At 43.7% G+C, this 24,411-nt stretch overlaps 1 protein-coding gene across 1 annotated transcript in view; it reads left to right on the top strand.

Moving 5' to 3' along the window:
• LOC105398651 (neurogenic locus Notch protein) overlaps window positions 1-23,833 on the top strand; it is a 100,866-nt gene extending 77,033 nt beyond the window's left edge. The window contains exons 9-32 of the mRNA XM_048626076.1: window positions 3,763-3,877; window positions 4,947-5,068; window positions 5,387-5,554; window positions 6,087-6,225; window positions 7,233-7,385; window positions 7,709-7,929; window positions 8,468-8,624; window positions 9,021-9,253; window positions 9,716-9,861; window positions 10,595-10,743; window positions 11,109-11,255; window positions 12,035-12,174; window positions 12,882-15,154; window positions 15,375-15,583; window positions 15,876-16,076; window positions 16,788-16,956; window positions 17,388-17,592; window positions 18,375-18,528; window positions 19,424-19,535; window positions 20,145-20,258; window positions 20,851-20,971; window positions 21,421-21,537; window positions 21,944-22,042; window positions 22,500-23,833. Of these exons, the coding sequence (XP_048482033.1) occupies window positions 3,763-3,877; window positions 4,947-5,068; window positions 5,387-5,554; window positions 6,087-6,225; window positions 7,233-7,385; window positions 7,709-7,929; window positions 8,468-8,624; window positions 9,021-9,253; window positions 9,716-9,861; window positions 10,595-10,743; window positions 11,109-11,255; window positions 12,035-12,174; window positions 12,882-15,154; window positions 15,375-15,583; window positions 15,876-16,076; window positions 16,788-16,956; window positions 17,388-17,592; window positions 18,375-18,528; window positions 19,424-19,535; window positions 20,145-20,258; window positions 20,851-20,971; window positions 21,421-21,537; window positions 21,944-22,042; window positions 22,500-22,693 (5,858 nt within the window). The 3' untranslated portion in view covers window positions 22,694-23,833. The remainder of the gene's footprint in view (window positions 1-3,762; window positions 3,878-4,946; window positions 5,069-5,386; window positions 5,555-6,086; window positions 6,226-7,232; window positions 7,386-7,708; window positions 7,930-8,467; window positions 8,625-9,020; window positions 9,254-9,715; window positions 9,862-10,594; window positions 10,744-11,108; window positions 11,256-12,034; window positions 12,175-12,881; window positions 15,155-15,374; window positions 15,584-15,875; window positions 16,077-16,787; window positions 16,957-17,387; window positions 17,593-18,374; window positions 18,529-19,423; window positions 19,536-20,144; window positions 20,259-20,850; window positions 20,972-21,420; window positions 21,538-21,943; window positions 22,043-22,499) is intronic.
• Window positions 23,834-24,411: the final 578 nt, after the last annotated feature.

Below are 24,411 nucleotides of genomic sequence, written 5' to 3'. Positions count from 1 at the left end.
TTCCCCTTAGATTAACAATATAGGAACAAGATGGTGGTGGTCAAATACAAAAACAAAGCAAAAAACTGCCCGTATTTTGTTTACTGTCAAACCGTTTTAAGGTCAACCTAATGACAACCATTGTACCAATGAATAAAGTCACAAATCTTCTAACCGAACCAATAAGATCACAGTGGTAGAAGTGGGTGTTCTTTTTCGAGACGTTTCTTTTGCACTCCATCTTGTTTTCATTAAAATATTGACTTTCCCAGTATACTTACGCCGACTTAGCCAATAGTGGTTTGTGAAACAGAGCCGTTTGCTGACAAAGCCCTGCATTATAATAGGTCAGACCACCTGAGCTGTCAGTAACTTACAATTTAGCGGAGGGATTGAAGGGACAAGCGCCTGATGATTATCATTAGGGTTCGAGCGAGATGGCTGCCAGGCTTGTATTGAGGTGAAAGGAATGCAAATAGGTGAAGCTGTAGGGTTGGCTGTCAGTGTCTTGCTGCTTTGTTGTTAAAAAAAAATATAGGTAGGTACCTTACAATCATGTTCTAGATAAGCATTCCATAGTATAACGTTGTCACTCAGAACACTATTACAAGTCGGTATTACAGAATCTTCATGTGGTAAGCAGAAACAGTGATTCTCTTTTAATGATCCATTTGACAGTAACAGTACAGAACTTATGACTATGAGAAGATTTATTAAGAGGCGTCAAAAACATTATAGTTCTCTTCAATAATGAAGTCACTTTCGTAACCACCAGCGCAGACTCACACCGCAGTAACAAAACAATGTAGAACAGCAAACAGGTTACGTCACTCGTCACAAAAAGGCGTAATTTCGTCAGTGGAAGCCCTGGGCCCGGTTCCCATGGCGACGGGGGCGGCGGCATTGTCTGTCTGATGCGGAAGTATGTACTGTACCAGGGGGCGTAGCATGGTGCGCACGATAAGCTGTGACAAAAGTTGATGTCGCGGTTGCGGTTTACGCCGTGCGATGTGAGGAAGAAAACAGAAATATAGTATGTAAAGAATATTCTATCTATCTATGTGAAAAGATATAATATTACCTCCACCCATGCTAGGCCTACAGGATTACATATCAAATTAGCAATGTTTATGTTATCTTTGTCAGTAACTGTAACAAAAAGTGCACATATTTTGCCCATAGAAGTATAAGGCAGCGTTCCCACTACGCCGGACCGGCAGATCTGCCGCGCCGGTAAATCTGCCGGATGAGCTAGTGGCTGTACAATTTATATGAAGCTATTCACATTATCCCGGGTCCGGCATTTTTGCCGAGCCCGGCATTTCTACCGAACGTTTTGTCACTACGAATTGTCGGTAGAACGACCGGGCCCGGAGTAATGTGAACGAGTTTGTGCCGGTATCTGTCCCCCGCTCGCCCCGCTCGTGCTCCCCTCGCCCCTGGATGTAAAATGAAAAGAATGGAAAATCTTTCCCGTAAAATAGGAAGTACCCAATGTTTTCTTTTATTTTGCCTTCTATTAAGATACCACCACAACACAACAATTTCGTCGTCCATTGTGCGCGCAGCTCCAAATTCAACTGAGGACTGTCTGAATTTCTTCCGGGATCCGATGTAATGTGAACACTCTGTCCGATGTCCGGTTTTCGGCAGATCTGCCGGTCCGGCGTAGTGGGAACGCTGCCTAAGATTAATCAAATGCGCTGATTTCCTCACTCTTGCTTATATTTATTGTCATTAGAAGCACCAAAGCAGAAAAATACAAATTAACAAAAAAACTTTTGTGTTCTTCTGAATGCTACACAAATATCCCATTTGTGTAATTATTTGAAAGTGGCGTTTAACAGCTACAAAAATACATATAAGTAGGTATGAAATAATTATTTTTAAATGGCGTTTAAAACTCTTGTCCGTGCAACATTCTCTGTAAAGTGATGTTATTACAAGCTGCAGAAAATATCTTTCCTCGCAGGCTTGATTTTTCTTCGCCCTAGCTGTTCCTAATGGGCCCATTCAATGCAACTTCAGAAAAAAATACCATAAAAGGCATCTTTCCTATAAATTACGCAACAACCAAAACGGAGATGCCAAAATTTACTTTATGTCTGTGTCTTAAGAGCTAAGGCTCGATAATATTTAGTAATAATATATGACATGCCACATTTGGCGAGGTTTCAAAGTTCTATGGAATATCTGCCTCAAACCAGTACTTGTTATACAAACCTATTTGGCCTAATTAAGGCCAATCAGAAATCAACTTTAGGCCGACGTCATATGAGTGAATCGAACTGTAGAATAAAGCTGGTAATTTTATAAGGGCATCAACGCACCGGTCCGAGTAGATTGTCCCGCCTGGGGCATTCACGAACGAATCCCTACCACACTGGAGTTTAAACCTAGTTTCTCTCACTTAAAGACGCATTTGGTATAAAGTGGTGTCAGGGAACTGGGTCTCAATTGGAATGGGGCTAACCATTTGAAATTACACTTTAGCCGGTCAGTTTTTGAGTAGGTTTTGGTTTGTTTTATTTCGGTCCCAACAATTTTCATTCCGATCTCCGCGGTCTAGTAAGCTCGCAGGACACGAATATGCCTTTAGAACTATCTCAGGACTTAAATAATTGACTTAGGTTTATGTTATTTGTTTGGTCTGGGGTCGAAAAATTATATGTTTATCATTCCTTTAGATGACGCTCAACTGTTGAATGCAAAAGGAACTAACAAATAGAGCTACACTTACTAACTAACTACCAACATAGTGTCCTTTTTTTGTTACTCTAAAGCACAGTTTTAGCTTGTTTTAATTAAGTTCAGAGAAATGCAAGAAACAAATGACGTATGCTTAGTTTAAACACTCCCATTATATTTTACGATGCCTTAAAGCTTAGTTCCTTCATTTGCAAGTTTCGAAAGTAACACAACTAGTCGTGTAGGACACGAGCTTTTAAAGCATTATATTTTATGTAAGCGTGCGACTTCGCTCAAATTGGTTTGTAAACTTGACATTGTAATCAACTTGTGGAAAATCTTTTCAGAACCTCGGGCATGTTAAAACATTTATGAAGTCATACAAAACGATGCAGTTCCGTTTTATAGCTTAGCCTTTTGTATGGGAGACGCGTAAAGCTTTAATATGCCTTCGCGAAGTTAAGTTGTTGCGACTAAATGAAAGATTATTATTGTTAAAAACATTAATAATGCATGGATGGAGTTATGTTTCGTCGGTGGATTGATATTGAAAAGAATGAATGCTAATAAAAAATGCGAAATTAATTCTACGTGGTTTTTGTTAAAGCTCCGAGCTTTATAGGTTTTGTAAAAGCGCTGTTAAACTTTTTGTGGACTATAATAAACTTTGCTGATTTATTGAAATAAAATGTATGAGGATTTCAATACTTTAACAGGAGTATGTATTCAACTTCAGATAGGTAGCAAATTTATTGCAGTTATTTTGCTTCAACGAGAAAACCTCTGGGGTCTTGTACATTTTTCCATCTAGTTTTAATCTTTAGTGATAACGTTATCCGGTAAATAAGACAAACTTATCCCTCTTAGTTTGTTTTCTCCGGCAGTGGGAGAATAAGGTCTGTAGTTATTATATACATATAACGTAGGCTAACCACAGTTTTTATGTAAAGTTTCAGCATGTATTTCCAGTGGGTCAACAAGGACTGTATATAGTTATAATATTACATATACTAACCACAAATTTTACGTAAAGGTTCAGTATCTACCTTCCAATGTATTGTTAACCTCATACTGACCTGTCTGTGAATGTTTCAGGCTTCACCGGCACGCAATGCGAGGTGGAGATCGACGAGTGTGCCAACAACCCGTGCCTCAACGGCGGCGTCTGCCACGACCTCATCAACGCCTTCAAGTGCACCTGCGTCATTGGGTAAGTCATCATCTTCATAATTGTTAGCTACAGCATTATCATATTCATGATAATAATCATCTTCGTCATAGTTAGCACATTTAGTAGCTTCATCATAATTATCAGCGTCAGTAGCATCAGTAACAACAGCATCATTATCATCATCCATCAATGGTTCACTGCAGGACATAACTTCTCCAGAAAAGCATCACAAATAAAGATGACACCAACAAAATGACTTCAAGAGCTTCACATCCATAAGCATTTTTCCCTATAAGTACTTATACCTCAAGGTAGTGGTCGTTTTTGCAAGGTGTCACCCGATACGCTCGCGATCTCGCGGTCAACACCCTAGAACACGTTTACCCCATCGGTCATGGGATCTTCGACAGATGCGATACGCCTACTTCTATATCTTATTATTTGAGTTTCAACTCTTTATGATAAAATGTTTCACTAAATATTTTTGTACGTTGAAGCTAACTAACCTAGACAGAACATCGAAGTAGGCAATCAATCACACACAGAAAATTAATTAACTTTAGCATACAACCCAAAGCTCATTACAAAACAATACGTAACTGCCTACATACACACTAACGGTACCTTAGTTTCCACTAATTGCTCCTTTCTACAAGAAAGCCCGTCATCAATCATACCGACAATATCATCAACCTTTTCTCTCCCATCCCATGTCCACATGTAGGTAGTTATGATGGACCTAATGAGATGGGTCGTTCAGTCAGGTTTGTTCAATGTGTAAGGTTTTGAAAAACATCTGATCATGATGAGAAAATCATTGGTATCATTTCTATGAGAACAGCGACACTAATACATATAGGTTGAGGAGATCGTTGAATGACTTTTTTAATCGTAAGACTTTAACGCATCTTCAGCGAAAAATAAACATCTTTGACAAAAAAAAGTCACTATAAAACAGCATTAAATAGTTCCTATTTCTAGAAACGTAATTAGATAGGTATAGATGCTGATATGATTTAGCTACTAGGTATGTTATGTACTTACTAGCTCACATGGCACCCTCACATTTCTATTTCTCCACAAACTGACCCTCCGCCTATCTCCCCAGATTCACGGGCGCTCGTTGCCAGGTGAACATCGACGACTGCGCGTCCAGCCCGTGCCGCAACGGCGGGGTGTGCCACGACTCTATTGCAGGGTATACTTGCGAGTGTCCGCCGGGGTATACAGGTAAGTTGTCACAATAGCTGATATTGACGCCTGAGTAATGAGGTTACTCCCCTAAGACAAAATATAAAGTGAAGGGCATAAAGCGGCACCACAAATTCCAATCTGGGGCAGCTAAGATACGTTATTTTAATATCCTTTGGTATCTCTCTCCCTGTCCTATTTGCCTTTATTCAGTCAGAAGTAAAGGTTTCAATGTTCCTCTTCCACTATTCACAATAGCTTTGGAATTTCTGGCACACGAGGGTCCGCCATCAGTTTTCCTTCCTCCTTTATACCCATGCTAGTATGTATCCTCTCCTAACTTCTCTTCCCCCGCAGGCATGTCATGCGAGACCAACATCAACGACTGCCTGTCAGCCCCCTGCCACCGCGGCGAGTGCATCGACGGAGACAACAGCTTCACCTGCAGCTGCCACCCCGGCTACACGGGCCGCCTGTGCCAGACGCAGATCAACGAGTGCGAGTCCAACCCGTGCCAGTTCGGAGGTACGTACGCTGCTGTAGCTATAGTAGTGCATCGACGGAGGCAACAGCTTCACCTGCAGCTGCCACCCCGGCTACACGGGCCGCCTGTGCCAGACGCAGATCAACGAGTGCGAGTCCAACCCGTGCCAGTTCGGAGGTACGTACGCTGCTGTAGCTATAGTAGTGCATCGACGACGAAAATATCATTGGCCACCACTGCACTTTGACAGATGTTTGTTACAGCAGCTGTGAGTTTTGAAAGCCACATTTTATCCTGTGGTTGCCTATTGGGGATGTAAACGTTCTTAATGGCACATTCAAGCGTACAAGCTCGTGCCAGTATCGACCTTATCACATAATGGCATGGAAAAGGTATATTAACCACCGCAGACATTTTCCGATTCTGGACCCCAGGAAAAAGAGGGATCCGGTCTCTAAAATTAAACTAAAACCTCTTTCCAATGAGTTAATCTCTAAGAAACTACTTCCCGATCACATTCATAACATCCATCTTCACACTCCTCATTCCACATCTAACCCATCCACCTTCCAGGGCACTGCGAGGACCTAGTCGACGGCTACCAGTGCCGCTGCAAGCCGGGCACGTCGGGCCGCAACTGCGAGATCAACGTCAACGAGTGCTACTCGAACCCCTGCCGGAATGGCGCCACGTGTGTCGACGGGATTAATAGGTAAGATGATTGGGAATGCTTTAGGTAACGTCTTTAGGGGCACTGGATTGGACAATCGATACTGCACTGCGCTTAGCGTTAAATGCTCTAAACATGATAAAAATAAAAAAAAAATTGCGAAAAGACTGTAAATACGACGATTACGGCTGTAAATTTTGTAAAAAAAACTGTAAATGTCTTTAAAAATGTTGCTAGTCATCTTAGCTTTGTGGGAGTCGAAGGGTTTTCGATTTTTTATTGGGAAGCTTATAAGTCTTTCAAATCCAGCTTAAAATTTCTATATAATATGCTTCTTCTTTTAAATTTTATCTTTATTGTAGCAATTTTATTGCTACTTCTTTTCTGTATTCTAAATCACTCTTTCTTCTTTCCTTACACGCAGCAATTACTTTGAGTAAGTCCCAGTTTTATAAAAGCATGACTATATTTATATATCTATTCTTTACATATTGTACCTATGGGCGAGCTCACCCGAACCATAGACTACCGAACCGACGACGCATGAAATAAAATGCATGTTTTAGGGAAATATTTGAAGAATTCAAATATTATATACCGACCAACAGACACCAATAGGTTATTTTGTGTGTTCCATCCACCCATAGTAGATTTTTGCCTGGTTATTGAATTGAGAAAGATATTTAAATGCCTATAAGGTAATTATCCTTTCTGGGGTAGACAGAGGTTGATTGCACGGTAAAAAAGTGAACCAATACTGTATACTGATCATTATACCTTTTCTCAATTCAGTAACCATTGTTTAGACTGGACAGTGTTCTCGGACACAGAAATAGATAAGGTACTTATTTTTAAAAGTTAAAGATCTCTTTCAGCTTTGTGAACAGCCATTTCCAAAAGCTTTCTAGTCTCTCTATGTCTATTGAATGACTTATCACCTGTCTCAACATTAACAAACACCTACCGCTCTACGTGCAAAACAGAAAGAGGTCTTTAACTTCCCACAACCCTCCACCAGCCCTCACTCCTAACCCTGCCTTTCCCCCCAGGTATACCTGTGAGTGCATCCCAGGCTTCACGGGGCAGCACTGTGAGACCAACATCAACGAGTGTCTGTCCAACCCCTGTGCTAATGGGGGCAAGTGCATCGACAGGATAAACGGGTTCAGATGCGAGTGCCCTCGAGGGTATTATGATGCTCGGTGAGTTGGTTTTGTTTTTGAATGTTTTTTGGCCATGTTAATAGGTGTTTTTAAAAACAAAATGTATGTAGATGGATCCACACACATGAGTCTTTATTATCAATTGCTTTCTTTCTGAACGTGGCTATGATGCCATATTTATTGATGAATTCATTAATAAAAACCTAGTTATCCTGTTGTTTCTAGATTAACTCCTAAACTGCAACCAAAATCCGATACCACCAGAAATCTAGAACAAAAACCAGCAATATGGTTTTTGTTTGCATTCTACATCTACACCCCAACAAACCCCTCAACTCATCCCATCACTCCTTCACCCACAGCTGCCTATCCGACGTGGACGAGTGCGCATCCAACCCCTGCATCAACGGGGGCTCCTGCGAGGACGGCGTCAACCAGTTCATCTGCCACTGCCTCGGCGGCTACGGCGGCGCGCGGTGCGAGCGAGACCTGGACGAGTGTGCCTCCAACCCGTGCCAACATGGCGGGACGTGTCATGACAGGCTGAATGCGTATAAGTGCGACTGTGTTAGAGGGTTTACTGGTGAGTTTTGAGACTAATTTTGTTGTTTAGAGGGTTAGAGTAACAAGGCTTTTAAGTGTCGCTGCGAGCGAGAACTGGACGAGTGTGTGTCCAACCCGTGCCAGCATGGCGGGACGTGTCATGACAGGCTGAACGCGTATAAATGCGATTGTGTTAGAGGGTTGACTGGTGAGTTTTGAGATTAATATTGTTGTTTAGAGGTTAAGAGTTAGAGGACTTCTAAGTGCCTGTCATAAACAACATGTTTATGAGGCTATTTTCTTCAGTATCTGCGAGGATGCGCCCATTTTCTAGTATTATAGGGCACTTTTATCCCCACAGAATAAATAACTTACTTAAACTTACCCTGACGAGCTTTCCATAGCCTATATTCAGCAGTTCATGAGTATTTTGTGACCTTATTGCTCTTATTTATTCGCTGTCTTTATGAGAATGAGCTTTCCATTGTCTATATTGAGCACATAATGAGTATTTCGATTTTATGTCCTATAACTAACTTATGTTTTGTTCCTATAACTAACTTATCTCCCCTCCCCAGGTATAAACTGCGAGACCAACATCGACGACTGCCTGGGCTCCCCGTGCCTGCACGGCGGCTCGTGCATCGACCTGGTGTCCGGCTACCGGTGCGTGTGCGCGCCGCCGCACTCGGGCCGCCACTGCGAGACCACGCTCGACCCCTGCATGCCCAACCAGTGAGTGGAGAATGAGATTTTAGGGCTGTATGTAAAAGAATGGATGGTCGAAATCGGCGTAAAATTTACGGAGATCCACATGGGGTCTTTCAGGGAATCGACCGTCCTACCTAGCTTAGGACCGCTTGGAGCTCGCTGAACGCCGCCTATTTACTATTTTAACACACACGGACGCACAACTTGTTGTGCCCGGGATATTAGGTATTTTGAAATCGGGATGAACTTGCCCGATGATCAATACTGTAATCGAGATCGAGCGGCATACCATCAACCACCAATCGCGTTTCTCTGTCTTGACGCATTCTGTACCACACCTTATTACCTCATTCAAGAGGACCTAAAAGACGCAATGCCATTTCTAACTAACGACAATACAACCTCTTCTTCTCTCACCAGATGCCGCCACGGAGGGCGCTGCATAGCCGAAGCCTCCTACGCGGAGTTCACCTGCCAGTGCCCGGCCGGCTGGACCGGGGCCCTGTGTGACCGCGATGTGGACGAGTGTGCCGTCACCGCCCCCTGTCATAATGAGGCCACGTGTTTGAATACTGACGGGTCGTACGCGTGTCTGTGTGCCAGGGGGTACGAGGGGAAGGATTGCGCGATTAATACGGATGATTGCGCTTCTTGTGAGTATTTTTTTAAATTTTAAGGTTACTTTTTGGAGTAATGGTATCTTTCACCGCAATGTGGCTGAATTTTGCAACTTGTCTGATTATCAATACCTACCTACGGATGATTGTGCTCCCTTTCATAAACGTAGGTTATCTTTTGTAACTGACATCAAACATGAAAAATCTATCCTTATTCCTTCGCGCGAATCTGTTCATCCATAATATAGCGTAATGCTACCAAAAACCGGTTTGTTCATACCGATACTCTCTCCTAGGTGCCGAATACGAGTTAGGGCTTATTTACACTATGTTTTATTTGGACTTGTTCCTAACTGTCACATACCTTACGGATATATATAATTGCTTAACGTTTCCTGTTAAGCAAAAGTCACCCTTCCTTTCCAATCATCACTATAGTGTTTCTGTACCTACTTTAAATAAATAACTAACTCCCCCCCCCCTTCTCACCCCCACCAGTCCCCTGCCAGAACGGCGCAACCTGCCTCGACAGCGTGGGCGACTACAACTGCGTCTGCGCCAGCGGGTTCGCCGGCAAACACTGCGAGATAGACGTGGACGAGTGCCAGTCGCGGCCCTGCATGAACGGAGCTGTGTGCAACCAGGTATGTTAATATTAATTATAATGTCCTCCTATAGTCGCATGTCGACCGCGGCGGCGGCTAATCTCATTTGAGATCAGCCATCGGCGCGGGACTGGATTATAGTGCCCAAGTGTGTGCGCAATACACAGGGTGCACTCTCTGTTCCATCACTCTCATATATCCCCATGAGACGGATTGACTGACACGACTGGAGAGAGCTAGGACCGACTGTTTTACATAACCATCCGACAGCATGGATCGTCTCACTGTTTCGACCATCAGCCTTCTATATGTCCTAACCAAACTTGGAACCACAAACACAAATGGAAATCAAACCCGTGACCTCTGGGTCGTGAAGCAGAGCTTCTACCACTAGAACACAGTGGCAGTTCAATTAATTATACAGCTATAGGGGAGCATAAAGGGAGCTTTCTGCAGTGACGTTTCACCTGATTCTTTTATGCGTCGGCGCACCTTGGGCGGTCATATTCTGACTGGAAAAGGTACTATAAAAAAAAAAGGAGAAAGCTATAGCATGTCTTCAGCGGTGTGGAAAGTATGACCAGTGTAAAACTAGCTTATACAGGTGAATTGCTGGTACAGGTGCAGCATTGATATGAAAATTATACGTTAAGTAAGTACATCGATCTAAACAACGTGGAAGTACACACAACCAATCAGTATTTTCTATTCTATCTAATGTGTATTAAATTATCATCCAGCCTCCATCTAACCATCTCTTCTCCCTCCCCAGTACGTGGCGTCCTACACCTGCACGTGCCCGCTCGGCTTCTCCGGCATCAACTGTCAGACGAACGACGAGGACTGCACCGAGTCCAGCTGCATGAACGGGGGCACGTGCGTCGACGGGGTCAACTCGTACAACTGCTCCTGTCCACCGGGGTAAGTGCAACTACTGTCAGAGGGCTGCATAGAGCCAGCATAGCATCATGCAAAGAGTCAAAAAGCCTTACAAAGTAGCTGTCGCTGTATGTGGCATATTTAAATGTCTGGCTAAACCTATAGCACAAAATATCAGGCATCCGCACAGCCACAGCATCTAAGAGCCTAAGAACAAAACGATTTTGGACATATTCGTCTCAACAACTTGCGTAAAATGTTTTTAATATGTTCATCATTCCATCATCTGCAAACAACCCTCATCTAAGGGCCTAAAGCAAAATGGTTTAGACACATTCATCTCAATAACATCATCTCCATTACCATCTAATTCTAAACTAATAAGTATGTCCATATTCCCCCCACAGCTACACGGGCTCCAACTGCCAAGTGCGCATCAACATGTGCGACAGCTCGCCCTGCGCGCACGGTTCGTGTCTGGACCACGGCACTCACTACACGTGTCACTGTGCGCACGGGTACACGGGGAAACGGTGCCGGCAGTATGTGGACTGGTGAGTTGGCAGCTTTTTTTTTTGTGAACTTACAAAAAATCGTATTTTGAGGGTTTTCTAAGAGGTTTTGGTATTGGTTGAAAAGCCCAAATGGGCTGGATAGTAGTAGATAGCTAGATAGCGCACGGCTCGTGTCTGGACCACGGCACTCACTACACGTGTCACTGTGCGCACGGGTATACCGGGAAGCGGTGCCGGCAGTATGTTGATTGGTGAGTTGGGACCTTTATTTGTTTTCATGTGAGAGTTAGGTTATGTTGATTGGTATCGAGTAAAAATGGCGATTAGAAAGCCATTTGTTTTTATGACGGAATTACAAAATAGAATTTGAATCGCGTTCTGTGTCTTAATAGCAGGTTGGCTGATATAGGTAAAATGCTTTGAGCACAAGTCCACCGGATTGTTCATAATTACTTTTGTAAGCTGTGCGACAAAAGTATAATTAAATAGCGGGTGAGCGACATAGCACGCACCAAGGTCATCGCGCGGTTTTGTGTTTTGACATCATTTGTGTTTTCTTCAGATTGGTAAATTTACCTATACATCAAACATATTTTTTTGCTGACTTTACAAAATACATACAAACATGAAAAATGTGTACCTATAGGTGTACCTATACATACATACATGTCATATTCCACCAACCCGCACGAGGCCAACGTGGTGTACTAGGCCTAAAAACCCTTCCTTCATTGGAAAGAGACCCGTGCCCCAGCAATGGGGACGTGATGGGTCGTGATGATGATGATATCATGCACTAAACTTCGTTCTCCTTCCAGGTGTGAGAACAGTCCGTGCGAGAACGGCGCCACATGCACGCAGAAGGGCCCGCACTACGCGTGCGCATGCGCGCCGGGCTGGTCCGGCAAGCTGTGCGACGTGGAGATGGTGTCTTGCAAGGACGCTTCTATACGGAAAGGTAACACAATTTTACTACCTATATACCTACTTACTAACTCCGCCGCCAAAGCGACCAAACATGGGTCTTGGCTCGGATTCAAGAACTCGCTATTTTCCTCGATCCTGTGCTGTATCCTGCCAGTCGCAAGAAGCTCGTGTAGATCGGCGGACCTTCTTAGGTTCTCTTTGCGCTGCGATCCTCTCCCGTTGGTATGAGAGTCAAATTATATTTGGTCCGTGTATAGAGAATGAAGGGCCCGCACTACGCGTGCGCGTGCGCGCCGGGCTGGTCCGGCAAGTTGTGCGACGTCGAGATGGTGTCGTGCAAGGACGCTTCTATACGGAAAGGTATTATGTGTTGTGATTGACTCAAAGAGTTTTCCATTGGGAATTCCGAGATAAGAAAGTAGCCCATTTGTTAATACAGAGTAATTATAAGCTTCCTAAATAACTAATTTCAAGAAAATTTGTTAAACCGTTTTCCAATGAAAGAGTAACAAACATCTATACTCAGAAACTTTCCCTTTGTACTATTATTAGGATGGTTATTTTCCGCTGGAAAGATGGTGTCAATCAGCGCGTAGAGGTTTGATTCGGATGAAGATGGTCGAAGGCAGAGTATTATGGTGTTACTAAGGAGAAGCCAGTAGTGGTCCATTTGTTTATTACCTACTGATTAAAAAATGAGCTTCATAAACTAAACACTTAATATTGTATCTTCTCCAGGTGTAAAACTAAAGCAACTTTGCAACAACGGCACCTGCGAGGACATCGGCAACTCGCACCGCTGCCACTGTCTCGACGGCTACACGGGCTCCTACTGCCAGAAGGAGATCAACGAGTGCGACTCCGCTCCCTGCCAGAACGGGGCCGTCTGCCGGGACCTGGTGGGCACCTACCAGTGCCAGTGCGCCAAGGGATTCCAGGGACAGAACTGTGAACTTAATGTGAATGATTGCCTACCCAACCCGTGCCAAAACGGAGGAACTTGCCATGATCTGGTAGATAATTTTTCGTGCTCATGCCCCTTCGGAACTCTTGGTAAAATCTGCGAGATAAATGTCAATGATTGCAAGCAAGATGCTTGTCATAACAACGGCACGTGTGTGGATAAAGTGGGAGGTTACGAGTGTAAGTGTCCCCCAGGGTTCGTCGGTCCGAGGTGTGAAGGAGATATTAATGAGTGTCTGTCTAACCCGTGCTCTAGTTTTGGCACCCAGGACTGTGTGCAACTGATCAATGATTACCACTGCAACTGCAAAACTGGGTTTATGGGACGACATTGCGATGCTAAAGTGAACTTCTGTGCCAACTCTCCCTGTCAAAACGGTGGAATCTGCACAGCAATTCAAGGCGGACACGAGTGTCTATGCGGGGAAGGCTACTATGGAAAGAACTGTGAATATTCAGGCTATGCTTGCGACTCCAACCCCTGCCAAAACGGCGGATATTGCCGAACATCCGAAATAGGAGGCTACGTCTGCGATTGTCTCTCCGGTTTATCTGGAATCAACTGCGAAATAGACTCGATGAACGAGTGCCTGAGCAACCCGTGCAAGCACCCCGAGGCTCGCTGCATTGACAAGCCTGGAGACTACGTCTGCTACTGCCCCCGACAATGGACCGGCACCAACTGCGAAATACACGACCCATACTCGAAAGGAGGCTACGGAACCCCTGTCGGAATCTACAATACTAAGAATAGCCCACCGAACTTCGAAGAAATAGACTTGGCATTCCAGAGAGAACAGTGCGTGAAACTCGGCTGCAAGGAGAAGCAGGCTGACCACCATTGCGATGAGGAATGTAATACCTACGCCTGTGAGTTTGACGGAAACGACTGCTCTCTCGGCATCAACCCCTGGGCCAATTGCACTGCTCCTATTAAATGCTGGGAGGTGTTCATGAACGGAGAGTGCAATGAAGTGTGCAACACGCAAGCCTGTCTCTTCGACGGTCGAGACTGCGAGAAGTCTCTCCAGCGCTGCAACCCGATATACGACGCGTATTGCCAGAAGCACTACGCAAACGGACACTGTGACTATGGATGTAACAACGCGGAATGTAACTGGGATGGGTTAGACTGTGAACATGAACCTCCGGACTTAGCTGAGGGCGTCATGTCTGTTATACTACTCATGGACATGAGGACTTTCAAGGACAGCTCTGTAGCCTTCCTCCGAGATTTAGGCCACCAGCTACGGACCACCATCATCATCAAGAAGGACCATCTAGGCAACGACATGGTCTTCCCGTGGAAAGGAAACGCGGACTTCGGACTACAAGACACGGAGTTCGGAAAGAAACACCACATAGTGTTCACGGAGAGACGACAGACTGGTGTCCAGGTTTACTTGGAGATTGACAACAGGAAGTGTACGATGACGACTGGGTCAGAATGCTTCTTCTCAGCTAGAGAAGCGGCTGATTTCCTAGCCGCTACGGCCTCCAAGCATTCTCTATCACCAGACTTCCCGATATACCAGGTGAAGGGAGTCAACACGCCTGGAGAAGACGAGATCCCGACCAACTCCAAATACGTGTTCATTGGAATCATCCTAGTATTACTCGCTGGGTTGTTGATCGGAGTTCTAGTGACCGCGCAAAGAAAGCGCGCTGCTGGCATAACATGGTTCCCAGAAGGTTTTATCCGCAACAACTCGTCCACACGCCGTCGTTCGCGCCGCCGTGGGCCCGACGGGCAAGAGATGAGGAACCTCAACAAAGGAGCCATGGGCTGTATCGACGTTGACATCAACGGGGGGCACATGGGGCCTCCCCATTGGTCGGATGATGACGACGACGGCTCAGCCCCGCCTAGGGCTAAAAGACCCCGTGGCCCGGGCGACTCTAACGGCGCTCCGGGCGGTTATGCATCAGATCATACAGCTATTACTGACTATGAAGAGGCAGGACATGACTCGAGGGTGTGGACTCAGCAGCATCTGGATGCGGCTGATGTCAGAGTGCCGCCGAGTATGATGACTCCGCCGGCTATTGTGAGTATTTTTTACAAGTTTTTTACTTTACCTACTTACTTATATATTATTACTCTCATTATTTCGTTAAAATATACAGTACTCATGCGTTTATTTTTTTTGTGTTAGATCACTCCCCTTTATTCTATATAGCATACAATTTCCATGTCCCTTTTATTCACTTAAATGCTTAAGTTAACACCTACTTAATCCATATTTAACCCTCAACCTGTTCCCGTAGCACGACCCACATACCGACGTGGACGCGCGCGGCCCGCTCGGCATGACCCCGCTCATGGTGGCGGCAGTCCGGGGCGGTGGGCTCGACCCCGGGTCTGATGCTGAGGATGAACAGACTGCTCATATTATATCGGAGCTGGTGGCTCAAGGAGCGCAACTGAATGCCGCTATGGACAAGACGGGAGAGACTTCGTTGCATCTTGCTGCCAGGTAATGATTTGTTTTTGTTGATGATTGATGCACTTTTTGAGGACATTAATGTATCTACCTACTGTAGACCTCAGTATATAAACTTTTTACTACAAGTTTTGTGAGTTAATTTATAGCCTCCTAAATATATACCTACTTATAATAAGAATGAGAGAGAAAAGAGATTAGTATGATTTTGACCTCATTCCAACATAGGTTGCTATATCCTTCTAGTGACTCACAACACTTAATATATCTGCCGACTACTGTACAAAGCCAAATCATTCACTAAACTTTCTACCTCTACCACCAGATACGCCCGAGCGGACGCAGCCAAACGCCTGCTAGACGCGGGGGCGGATGCCAATTCACAGGACAACACGGGGCGCACGCCCCTTCACGCGGCCGTCGCGGCAGATGCCATGGGCGTGTTCCAGATACTGCTGAGGAATAGAGCGACTAATCTTAATGCTAGGATGCATGACGGGACTACGCCGCTGATTCTTGCTGCTAGGTGAGTTTCTGATTATAGTGGAGTTCATCATTATCCAGGAGAAAACATCCGCTGTTGGACTAATACTCATCCCATACACGTCTACCTATAACCACAACGCTCTGTTTTCGGCGTTTATCATGCAACCACTGCCGAATTCTTTCGTAAGACGGCTCAGTTTTGCTTGTTGATGGCATTAATTACTGGAGAACGAGTCATCATCATCATCATCACGACCCTTTACGTCCCCACTGCTGGGGCACGGGTCTCCTTCCAATGAAGGAAGGGTTTAGGCCTAGTCCACCACGCTGGCCAAGTGCGGGTTGGTGGACCCCAACACAAGCAAGCTTGTGCTGAGAGAGTTGTCGGGTAAGTGGGCAACCCGACTGTCAGATGTTTTCAAGCCGCCCGAAGGCCTCTGACTAGGCTTAACGACTGCTGCCGAAGAAGCAACCGGGACCCACGGCTTAACGTGCCGTCCGAAGCACGGAAGCGTCCAGAAAAGCACCACTTGAAATTGGTCACCCATCCAATGGCTGACCGTGTCAGTTGTTGCTTAACCTCAGCGATCAGTTACGATCACTGAGGCCCGCTCGACTACGGACGCTTCAGAACGAGTCTCCCAAACTTATTTACCAGTTCTTTTGCACATACAGCTGCCAACTATCATAAAAACTATCCACCAAATCCCCCCCAAACATACCACAACACTAACCCCCAACCCCCTTCCAGGCTTGCAATCGAGGGCATGGTGGAAGACCTAATAAACGCAGACGCTGACATGAATGCAGCCGACAACAGCGGCAAGACGGCGCTGCACTGGGCCGCGGCCGTGAACAATGTGGACGCCGTCAGTGCCCTGTTACTGCACGGCGCTAATAGAGATGCGCAGGATGATAAGGTAAGATGATTGTAGCCTTTTAGTGATATAGTCTTGCTGCCCACCCGATCCTCATCATGCATCAAGAACGTATGACCAAAGGAAAGATTTATGACAGTGCGTAAAAAGAACTCGCTGACCGCCCAGGAAACTTCACTTCGTAAAATGCGTTTTCTGACACTTATTTGTACTGGTACTTTAGTTATGAAATTCCACTCATATTCCACTGTAGAAGTGCGATCAGAAGGATAACGACATAACCAACATAATTATACTTATTAATTATTGTATGATTATGAAGTTCATTTAATCCATATCAGTGATATAGGGCCCAAAGAAGGGACAACATCTCTTCATGCCCCAGCTAATCTAAGATCCATTTCACATACAATGCTTCCTTGTTACCTACTCCAAAATGCTGTGATCGTAACTATAATACCTATTTCTTTCAGGACGAGACGCCCTTATTCCTCGGCGCCCGCGAAGGCTCCTACGGCGCGTGCCGGGCGCTCCTAGACGCCATGGCCAACCGCGAGATCACAGACCACATGGACCGCCTGCCGCGCGACGTGGCCCAAGAGAGGATGCACGACGATATTGTGAGGCTGCTGGACGAGCACTGCCCGCGCCCGCCGCCGCAGCACCATCATCTCATGTGTGAGTGTCTTGTCTATTGTTGCAACAGTCTTAATAATACAGATAGTTTCTATAATAAGTAGCTATATAGGTACCTTATCAAACCGGCTATTCATTCAAATTTTGACGCTTGAGTTTGACAAGGGGCACAACTGTGTACTTAGCTACTTATAAAGCTGACCGCGAGAGAAACATTATAGCAGCGCTCTGTCAAGAAGCAAATAGGCCGAGAGAGTGGCTGCGCTTCACTCCAGCCATTAGCATTAGCTTAAGTAACCTATAAAGCTGATGGTACAAGTGAGATCACGGAGCACATGGACTGTCTGCCGCGCGACGTGGCCCAAGAGAGGATGCACGATGATATTTTGAGGCTGTTGGACGAACACTGCCCGCGCCCGCCGCCGCAGCACCACCATCTCATGTGTGAGTATCTTGTTATAAGTAGGCTATTTTTACCAGAGTATAAACGTCTGCATAGTACACTGAATAGCTATAGGAATAGTGTGTCACAAAACTTTTGTCAGGCACGGTTACCTGTCTCTCAGCTTATTTAGCACAAGTGTGAAATGCTTTAATCATAGCTAGAGCGTAACTACTATTATTAATCCTGGACTGTACTAATATATACTTGTATATACAGAATAAGCCATCTTCTACGTGTTAACAACAATGAATTTAATAACTTCACTATGTAAATAAACAATCTGAATGACCTTCTTAACATGGCCTTCGTACAGTTAATTGAACCTCAGAAAACAAATCATCACACCTAAACCCCCGACTAACCCCCATTTCCTCCACAGCATCACCAAACCCTCACCCGCAGCTGATCAGCCAGCCCACGGTGATCTCGCAGACGAAGGGCAAGCCCAAGAAGCGCGCCAAGGCGGGCCCCGACTCCCCGCAGGACCCTTCCCCGTATGACAACAATAATATGCAGCATGCGCAGATACGACGGTATGTTATACTTGGTTTATATTATGTTACACTATAGATAGATTAGAATAAGAATAAGAATAAATTTATTCAGATAACTATAGGTAATCCATATTTTAAAAATAGGTCAACTCTTAAATCTAAAGGTAGGTGAAATACTGCTCTGAACTAGGAAATAACAGAGTTTTTCCTGTGTTTCAGATTAAAAAGTTACATAGAGAAACTTAAGCATCTAATTAAATAATCTTAGTAACTAAACATCTTAATATTATCAATAAGCTTAAACAAGGCAAAATTATGTAAAAGGAATGTGCTAAGTAGAAGTAAAATTGTTTGCTGAATAATTGTGTATATGTACAACGTGCAGAGGTGACCGCATCATCATAATCATTTTTAATCTGAAACACAGGAAAAACTCTGTTATTTCCTAGTTCAGACCAGTATTTCACCTACCTTTAGATTTAAGAGTTGACCTATTTTTAAAATATGGATTACCTATAGTTATCTGAATAAATTTATTCTTATTAGATTATGATATGGTTAGGGTTACATCCTTTTGGAGTTACTTAGCTCAGCTTCGGATTAGAAGACTCAAATACCTAGCTCGTTCAGAATGAGGAGTAGTTTATTATACAATGATGAAAACATACTACTTCGTTCTTTCTTCCCTTGATCAACGGCCAAACTGGTTGTTAGAATCTAAAAGCGCTACAACAACTCCAAAATCAACTCTGTTAACAAACTTGTCCGTCCCTCTTTGAATGCTACTAGATCACCAGTACTTGCATCTATAGTTAAGAATACAACTACTGTATAATACTAAAGCTCTTGCAAGTTAAGATACCTATTTGATTTGAAACGTTTTTTGTATGAGACATCCGCATATCTAACACACCCCCTATTCTCCCCCCATCAGGAAGCCGAGTGTAAAGAAGAACAACAAGAAGGTGGCGCAGGAGGTGCCGCAGAGCGTGGAGTCGCTCGCCTCCAGCCTCAGCCCGGGGGAGTCTCCGCTTCAAAATTTACAGGTACGACGCTTTACAAGAAGCCCGGTATAAGGGGGAAAATCATATTGTGTTTCTTAAGTGTGAAAAGAGGATCATGAAAACGTTCTGGCTTAGGTCACTCACAAAAATACACTCATAGAATGAAACGTTAGCAAGAATAGGCCATCATAGCCATATCCATATTTGTGTATTACTCGTATACCATAGAATAACAAGTACAAGCTAGTCTCGTTATTCTATAATTATACGTAACGTAAAGGTAATAGAAACATAATCTTGTTGGACGCCTTTATGATGTACATGCGTATTTATAGATTACAATCCTCAATGACCGAAAAATACCTACTTATTCCGCGACGTATCACCTATTTATTATTATACTACAGCGTGCTGAAAAGGTGATAAGTACCGGCAGTAAATTGACAGTGGTTGTTTCACTACCATACACCAATCTAGGCAGTCAGCGACTGACGCTAATCTGACTGGCCAATCTTTTACCACGATAGCAAACCCTACTATATCTTTAGTGGCGCTAAGAAGAAACCAATGCCCGCCTATGTTTGACCCATCCATCGCAGTAATTTAAAGCATTCGACTTGAATTAATAATTATTGTGTGTATCTGTTGCAGGATCTTCCGTCTCCGTACTCGGCGACCTCCCTGTACTCGAACGCCATGGCGCAGTTCGCGGGCATGGACCACCTGCTCACCAAGCAGCCGCCCAGCTACGAGGACTGCGTTAAGGTAATGGCTCTTCTTCATCATCAGCTGGACTTGGGATTGATAAAATCAGGCACATGGGGCAGTGTGAAGGGTTGATTTCTTTGTAGCGGAAGCCGGCGTGAAAACGTTATTGTAGGTATATAGTTAAGTATACTTAAGTACTTATCTATCATGAAATATCATGAGGTGCTCATTATGAACCTAATGTTTCTTCATCATCATGAAGGTACCATGATTGTTAATATTGGATATAGGGATTGGCGGTCCATAATCAAGGATCTCTAAATGTCTAGAAGTGTATGTATAAACAGATCCTTCTCCACGCATCCGTTATCAAGCTAGCGCTACTTCTTCAGCTATGTACATATTGCACAACAGTTATCATAAGCCAACTACAGTCTGTTATCAACTGCTAGACCTTCCTCATCCGGCTTTTTAGTATCGGTCGTCGTCGGCTGGCAGCATCCCACGCTATGTACGTTTACCTGTTCGAGATCTTCATTGGAGAACTCCTTATGTGTAGACTCCTCTACTAATTCATCAGATACCTACGACGGTCCACCACTGAAATTTCAAGGAGTGTAATTTCTAAGTTGCCTATTTTCCCCCACAGACGGGCCAGTCCCTACAGCCGGTGTCGTACGGAGGCGGGGGCCACGCCACGCTGTCGCCGCCCTACTCCAACCACTCGCCCACACATAGCAACCACACCACCTCGCCACACGCCTACATAGGTATGTTGTTTATTTAGTTTAGTGAGTGAACGAATGTAGATAAGTTTTGCTATTTATATACAGCAGGTTGTAGTTGCACAGAATCGCGAGTTGGAGAAAATAGATGAACGCCTTGGCCCATCAGTCAGACAAGCTATTTAAAATCCGTACAGAGACTGGCTTATATTTAGTTAAAGAAATGATTGAATCTCGCTTAATGTACCGGCAACAGTTCCAAACCGTATCAGCACACAGTCGTCCATTAAAACCTTTACCATGAAGTGCCACAACACTCAGTCTTTAAACCAGCGAGCAGTGCGGTTGACGCTTTACTTTCATGATTCCTTTTAGCAACCACAAGCTTGGTCTAGTTTAACACGCTAAATCAGAGCTTTCTCATAACTGCAATATATACCTATGTATGTACTTAAACAACTCAAACTTAACTAAGCATTATAATTTCCCCCCAGGCTCCCCCTCTCCCGGCAAGTCCCGCCCGTCGCTGCCCACGTCGCCGGCGCACATGGCGGCGCTGCGACACTCGCACTTGCACCAGCTGGATGCCGCCGCCTACTCCGCGCTGCTTAGTGAGTATACACTGTTACAGACACACAGAGAGATACACACAGATACAACATTATTGTAGTCAACAGCGTCATTAGCCGGTCATCGTCCAGTGATGCGCATTATAGACCGGTCCCATGGAGCGCCACAATACATCCTCATCGATTTTCTGGACTTTGAAGTGCACGGAAGGAGCCTCCTTTAGTGTGACCTGTTCCTCAGAATACGTCCAGCCCCGTTTAGACAGTCTGTGACTATTTTAATGACTAATTTGACTGGGATCTATTTACTACCGACTAGCCGACTAGGTATCGTAACTTCCTGGTCTACTGGCTCCAGTTACTTAACACTAAATAGTAAATCCAAGATATACCTACTATGTAGTTCTAATCTACACATAACTAACGCGTAACATCCTCCCTCCCTTAGGTAACAACGCGCAACAAAACGCGCAACGGCAGCAAGCGCTGTCGCACGCGGCGGCACTCGGACAGACGCACCACGCCGGCCTCACCAACATCATGTCCGGTCAGTATACAGGTATATACAATGCACTTGTTTATTTAGTAGGTTTATACTGCACTTAGTCTTAAGAATACAGATGCGAATCTGTCCACTTACTACACGAAAATCGTCGTCAGTAATGGAGGGACTTAGATACGCATCTGGCGTTACTTACTCGCTCTTGACGCATTAAAGAGCTATTTATTACCCGACTACGGGGAAGCAAAAAGGAGGGTCATGATTTTGACCGGTATTTTTATCCCTCAAGCTCATTAGTTCCCTCGCTGTCGCTCGCCACACCCCGTGTCGGAATTAAATAAGCCAGTTCCATCTCTTGGATAACAATGCATTATTAGATAAATCATTTTTTCTCTTAGGTACCATTTTAGTAATGCTGCAGCCGAAAGGCAATCAGTTTTCATCCCTGATAATGTTCACCATTAAGCACCAATAACTAACATCACCCATCTCCATCCACCAGGTCTATACGGCAGTTGGGGCATTGGCGACACGTTCCCGACGCCGTCGCCCGAGTCGCCCGACCATTGGTCGACGCCCAGCCCGCAGACGCCGCTCACGCAATCCCCGCACTCTGATTGGTCAGACCGTGCTGCATTATCACCCAACGATATGCAGCAAACCAACAAAGGGGCCACAGAAGCCATCTATATTTAACAAGGTTTTTAAGCAGTTTTCTGGTGCCGCTAGTTAAGGATTTGGAGTTGCTACAGCCAATCAGAAACTGGCTATTGATAGTTGAATTAATTTGACAGATTCTGATTGGCGAATAGTGAGCTCCACTTCCTTTTGATAAAGACTCGGTATGCTAAAATGTAACAAAGGTGCCACTTAAAACAATCTTTACAGATTGGTTAATATAAGTGCTTAGTGTCATAGCGTAAGACTATTGAATTGAAGATGAAAAGAAACATGCTGGAATGATCATATTATAAAATGTAAATGAAAGTATCAGACGTTTTTTATAATAAAATAAATAAATCTCAATAGGTGCTGTAGTACCACAGAGTATGAGACTGACTATGCCATGACTTGTTTTATAACGCATTAGGTTTCTGTCACGGAGAAATCTTCGGGTGCTTCTAATCTAATGCACTTTTTCAACCACACATTATGTAGGTAAAATTATTGTGACACTGCAAAATAAGTCATCTTACCTATAGAGGGTGAAAGATTCCTTAATTGTACTATCATAAAATACACATTCCCATGAAAGTTTTAATTGCAAAAGTTTTGTCTTTTTCTAACACATAAGATCTGAGAGAGAGAGACGTATACTATGCTCCTTGAAACCGTTATAACCGGTTCAATCCAGTTCCAGAATTGTTGTTTGTTAAGTGTTTTTTTCTTGTTTAAAACTGTTTTAATGAAGATGATTTTTGCTATGAGATTGTTTCGCGTTTTGTGACATGAACATAAAATATTTATGTGTGATTCTTAGTACGTAGACCTATAATGTAATGTACGTGTAGTCTATGTAGATTTTTATTTGTTTCTTAGGTTTAGGGCTTAAATTATAAAAAAATGGACTTATATTGGTGACTGTTGACAGCAATTAAATAAACTAGTATAAAATTATGATACTTATATAAAGACCTTGTGACGTTGATTTCTATGGATTTTTTGCTTCTTACGTAACAAAAGTTTGATTAAATGTCAATAATATAACTGAGCAACAGGCATCAATTTAAGCCCTACTAGAGCTTAGGTCGTCTACATATCTTCCGATAGTCTCAATCATTCCATGGTTTGCTTCCAGTCTTTCTAAGCACTAAATTTGAGGTGGCTTAACCTAATCCTATCCTATTCAAATCGCATAAAGTAGTTACTTATTAGCCAAGATAGATCAATCACGAAATGAACTTCATGTCAAAATTTCATAATAATTATATGATCAGTAATTTTCATTCAATTAATTTAAGTAAGTACCTAATTGTCACATAAATCTCTATAGATGTACCCAACAAATGTCTAGTTAGAGTTACATTTTGATGCTGCCCAATTTTTATTTAACACGTAGAGTCACCTCACATTCTTGGTTTTCCATATTGTACGAGGAAATCGTACTGTAAGATCTCATCATTCCATCGCAATGCTTTAATAAAATTTGTTGTAAAATCCACCATTTTGGTACAAAACGGGACCAACGTAATGCTCAATTTTGTAAAAAATGACATTATTTTTAAAGTATTTTTCTTTGCAAGCCTTGGCTTCACTTTTTATGTATTGTAATATATTATGTACTGAAAGTATTTTATTATTATGAAAACTATAGTTTATAAGTTTTTATTTGTAAGTTTCAAAAACTTCAGCCGTTCTTACGGGAACAGCCCTTAATGTAAATACAACCTTTATATAGTTTATAGAAATACATA

The sequence above is a fragment of the Plutella xylostella genome, chromosome 15, assembly GCF_932276165.1.
Source record: "Plutella xylostella chromosome 15, ilPluXylo3.1, whole genome shotgun sequence".
NCBI lineage: Eukaryota > Metazoa > Arthropoda > Insecta > Lepidoptera > Plutellidae > Plutella > Plutella xylostella.
Note: the sequence above shows the minus strand (reverse complement) of the source record. Positions and strands in the feature narration are given on the sequence as shown.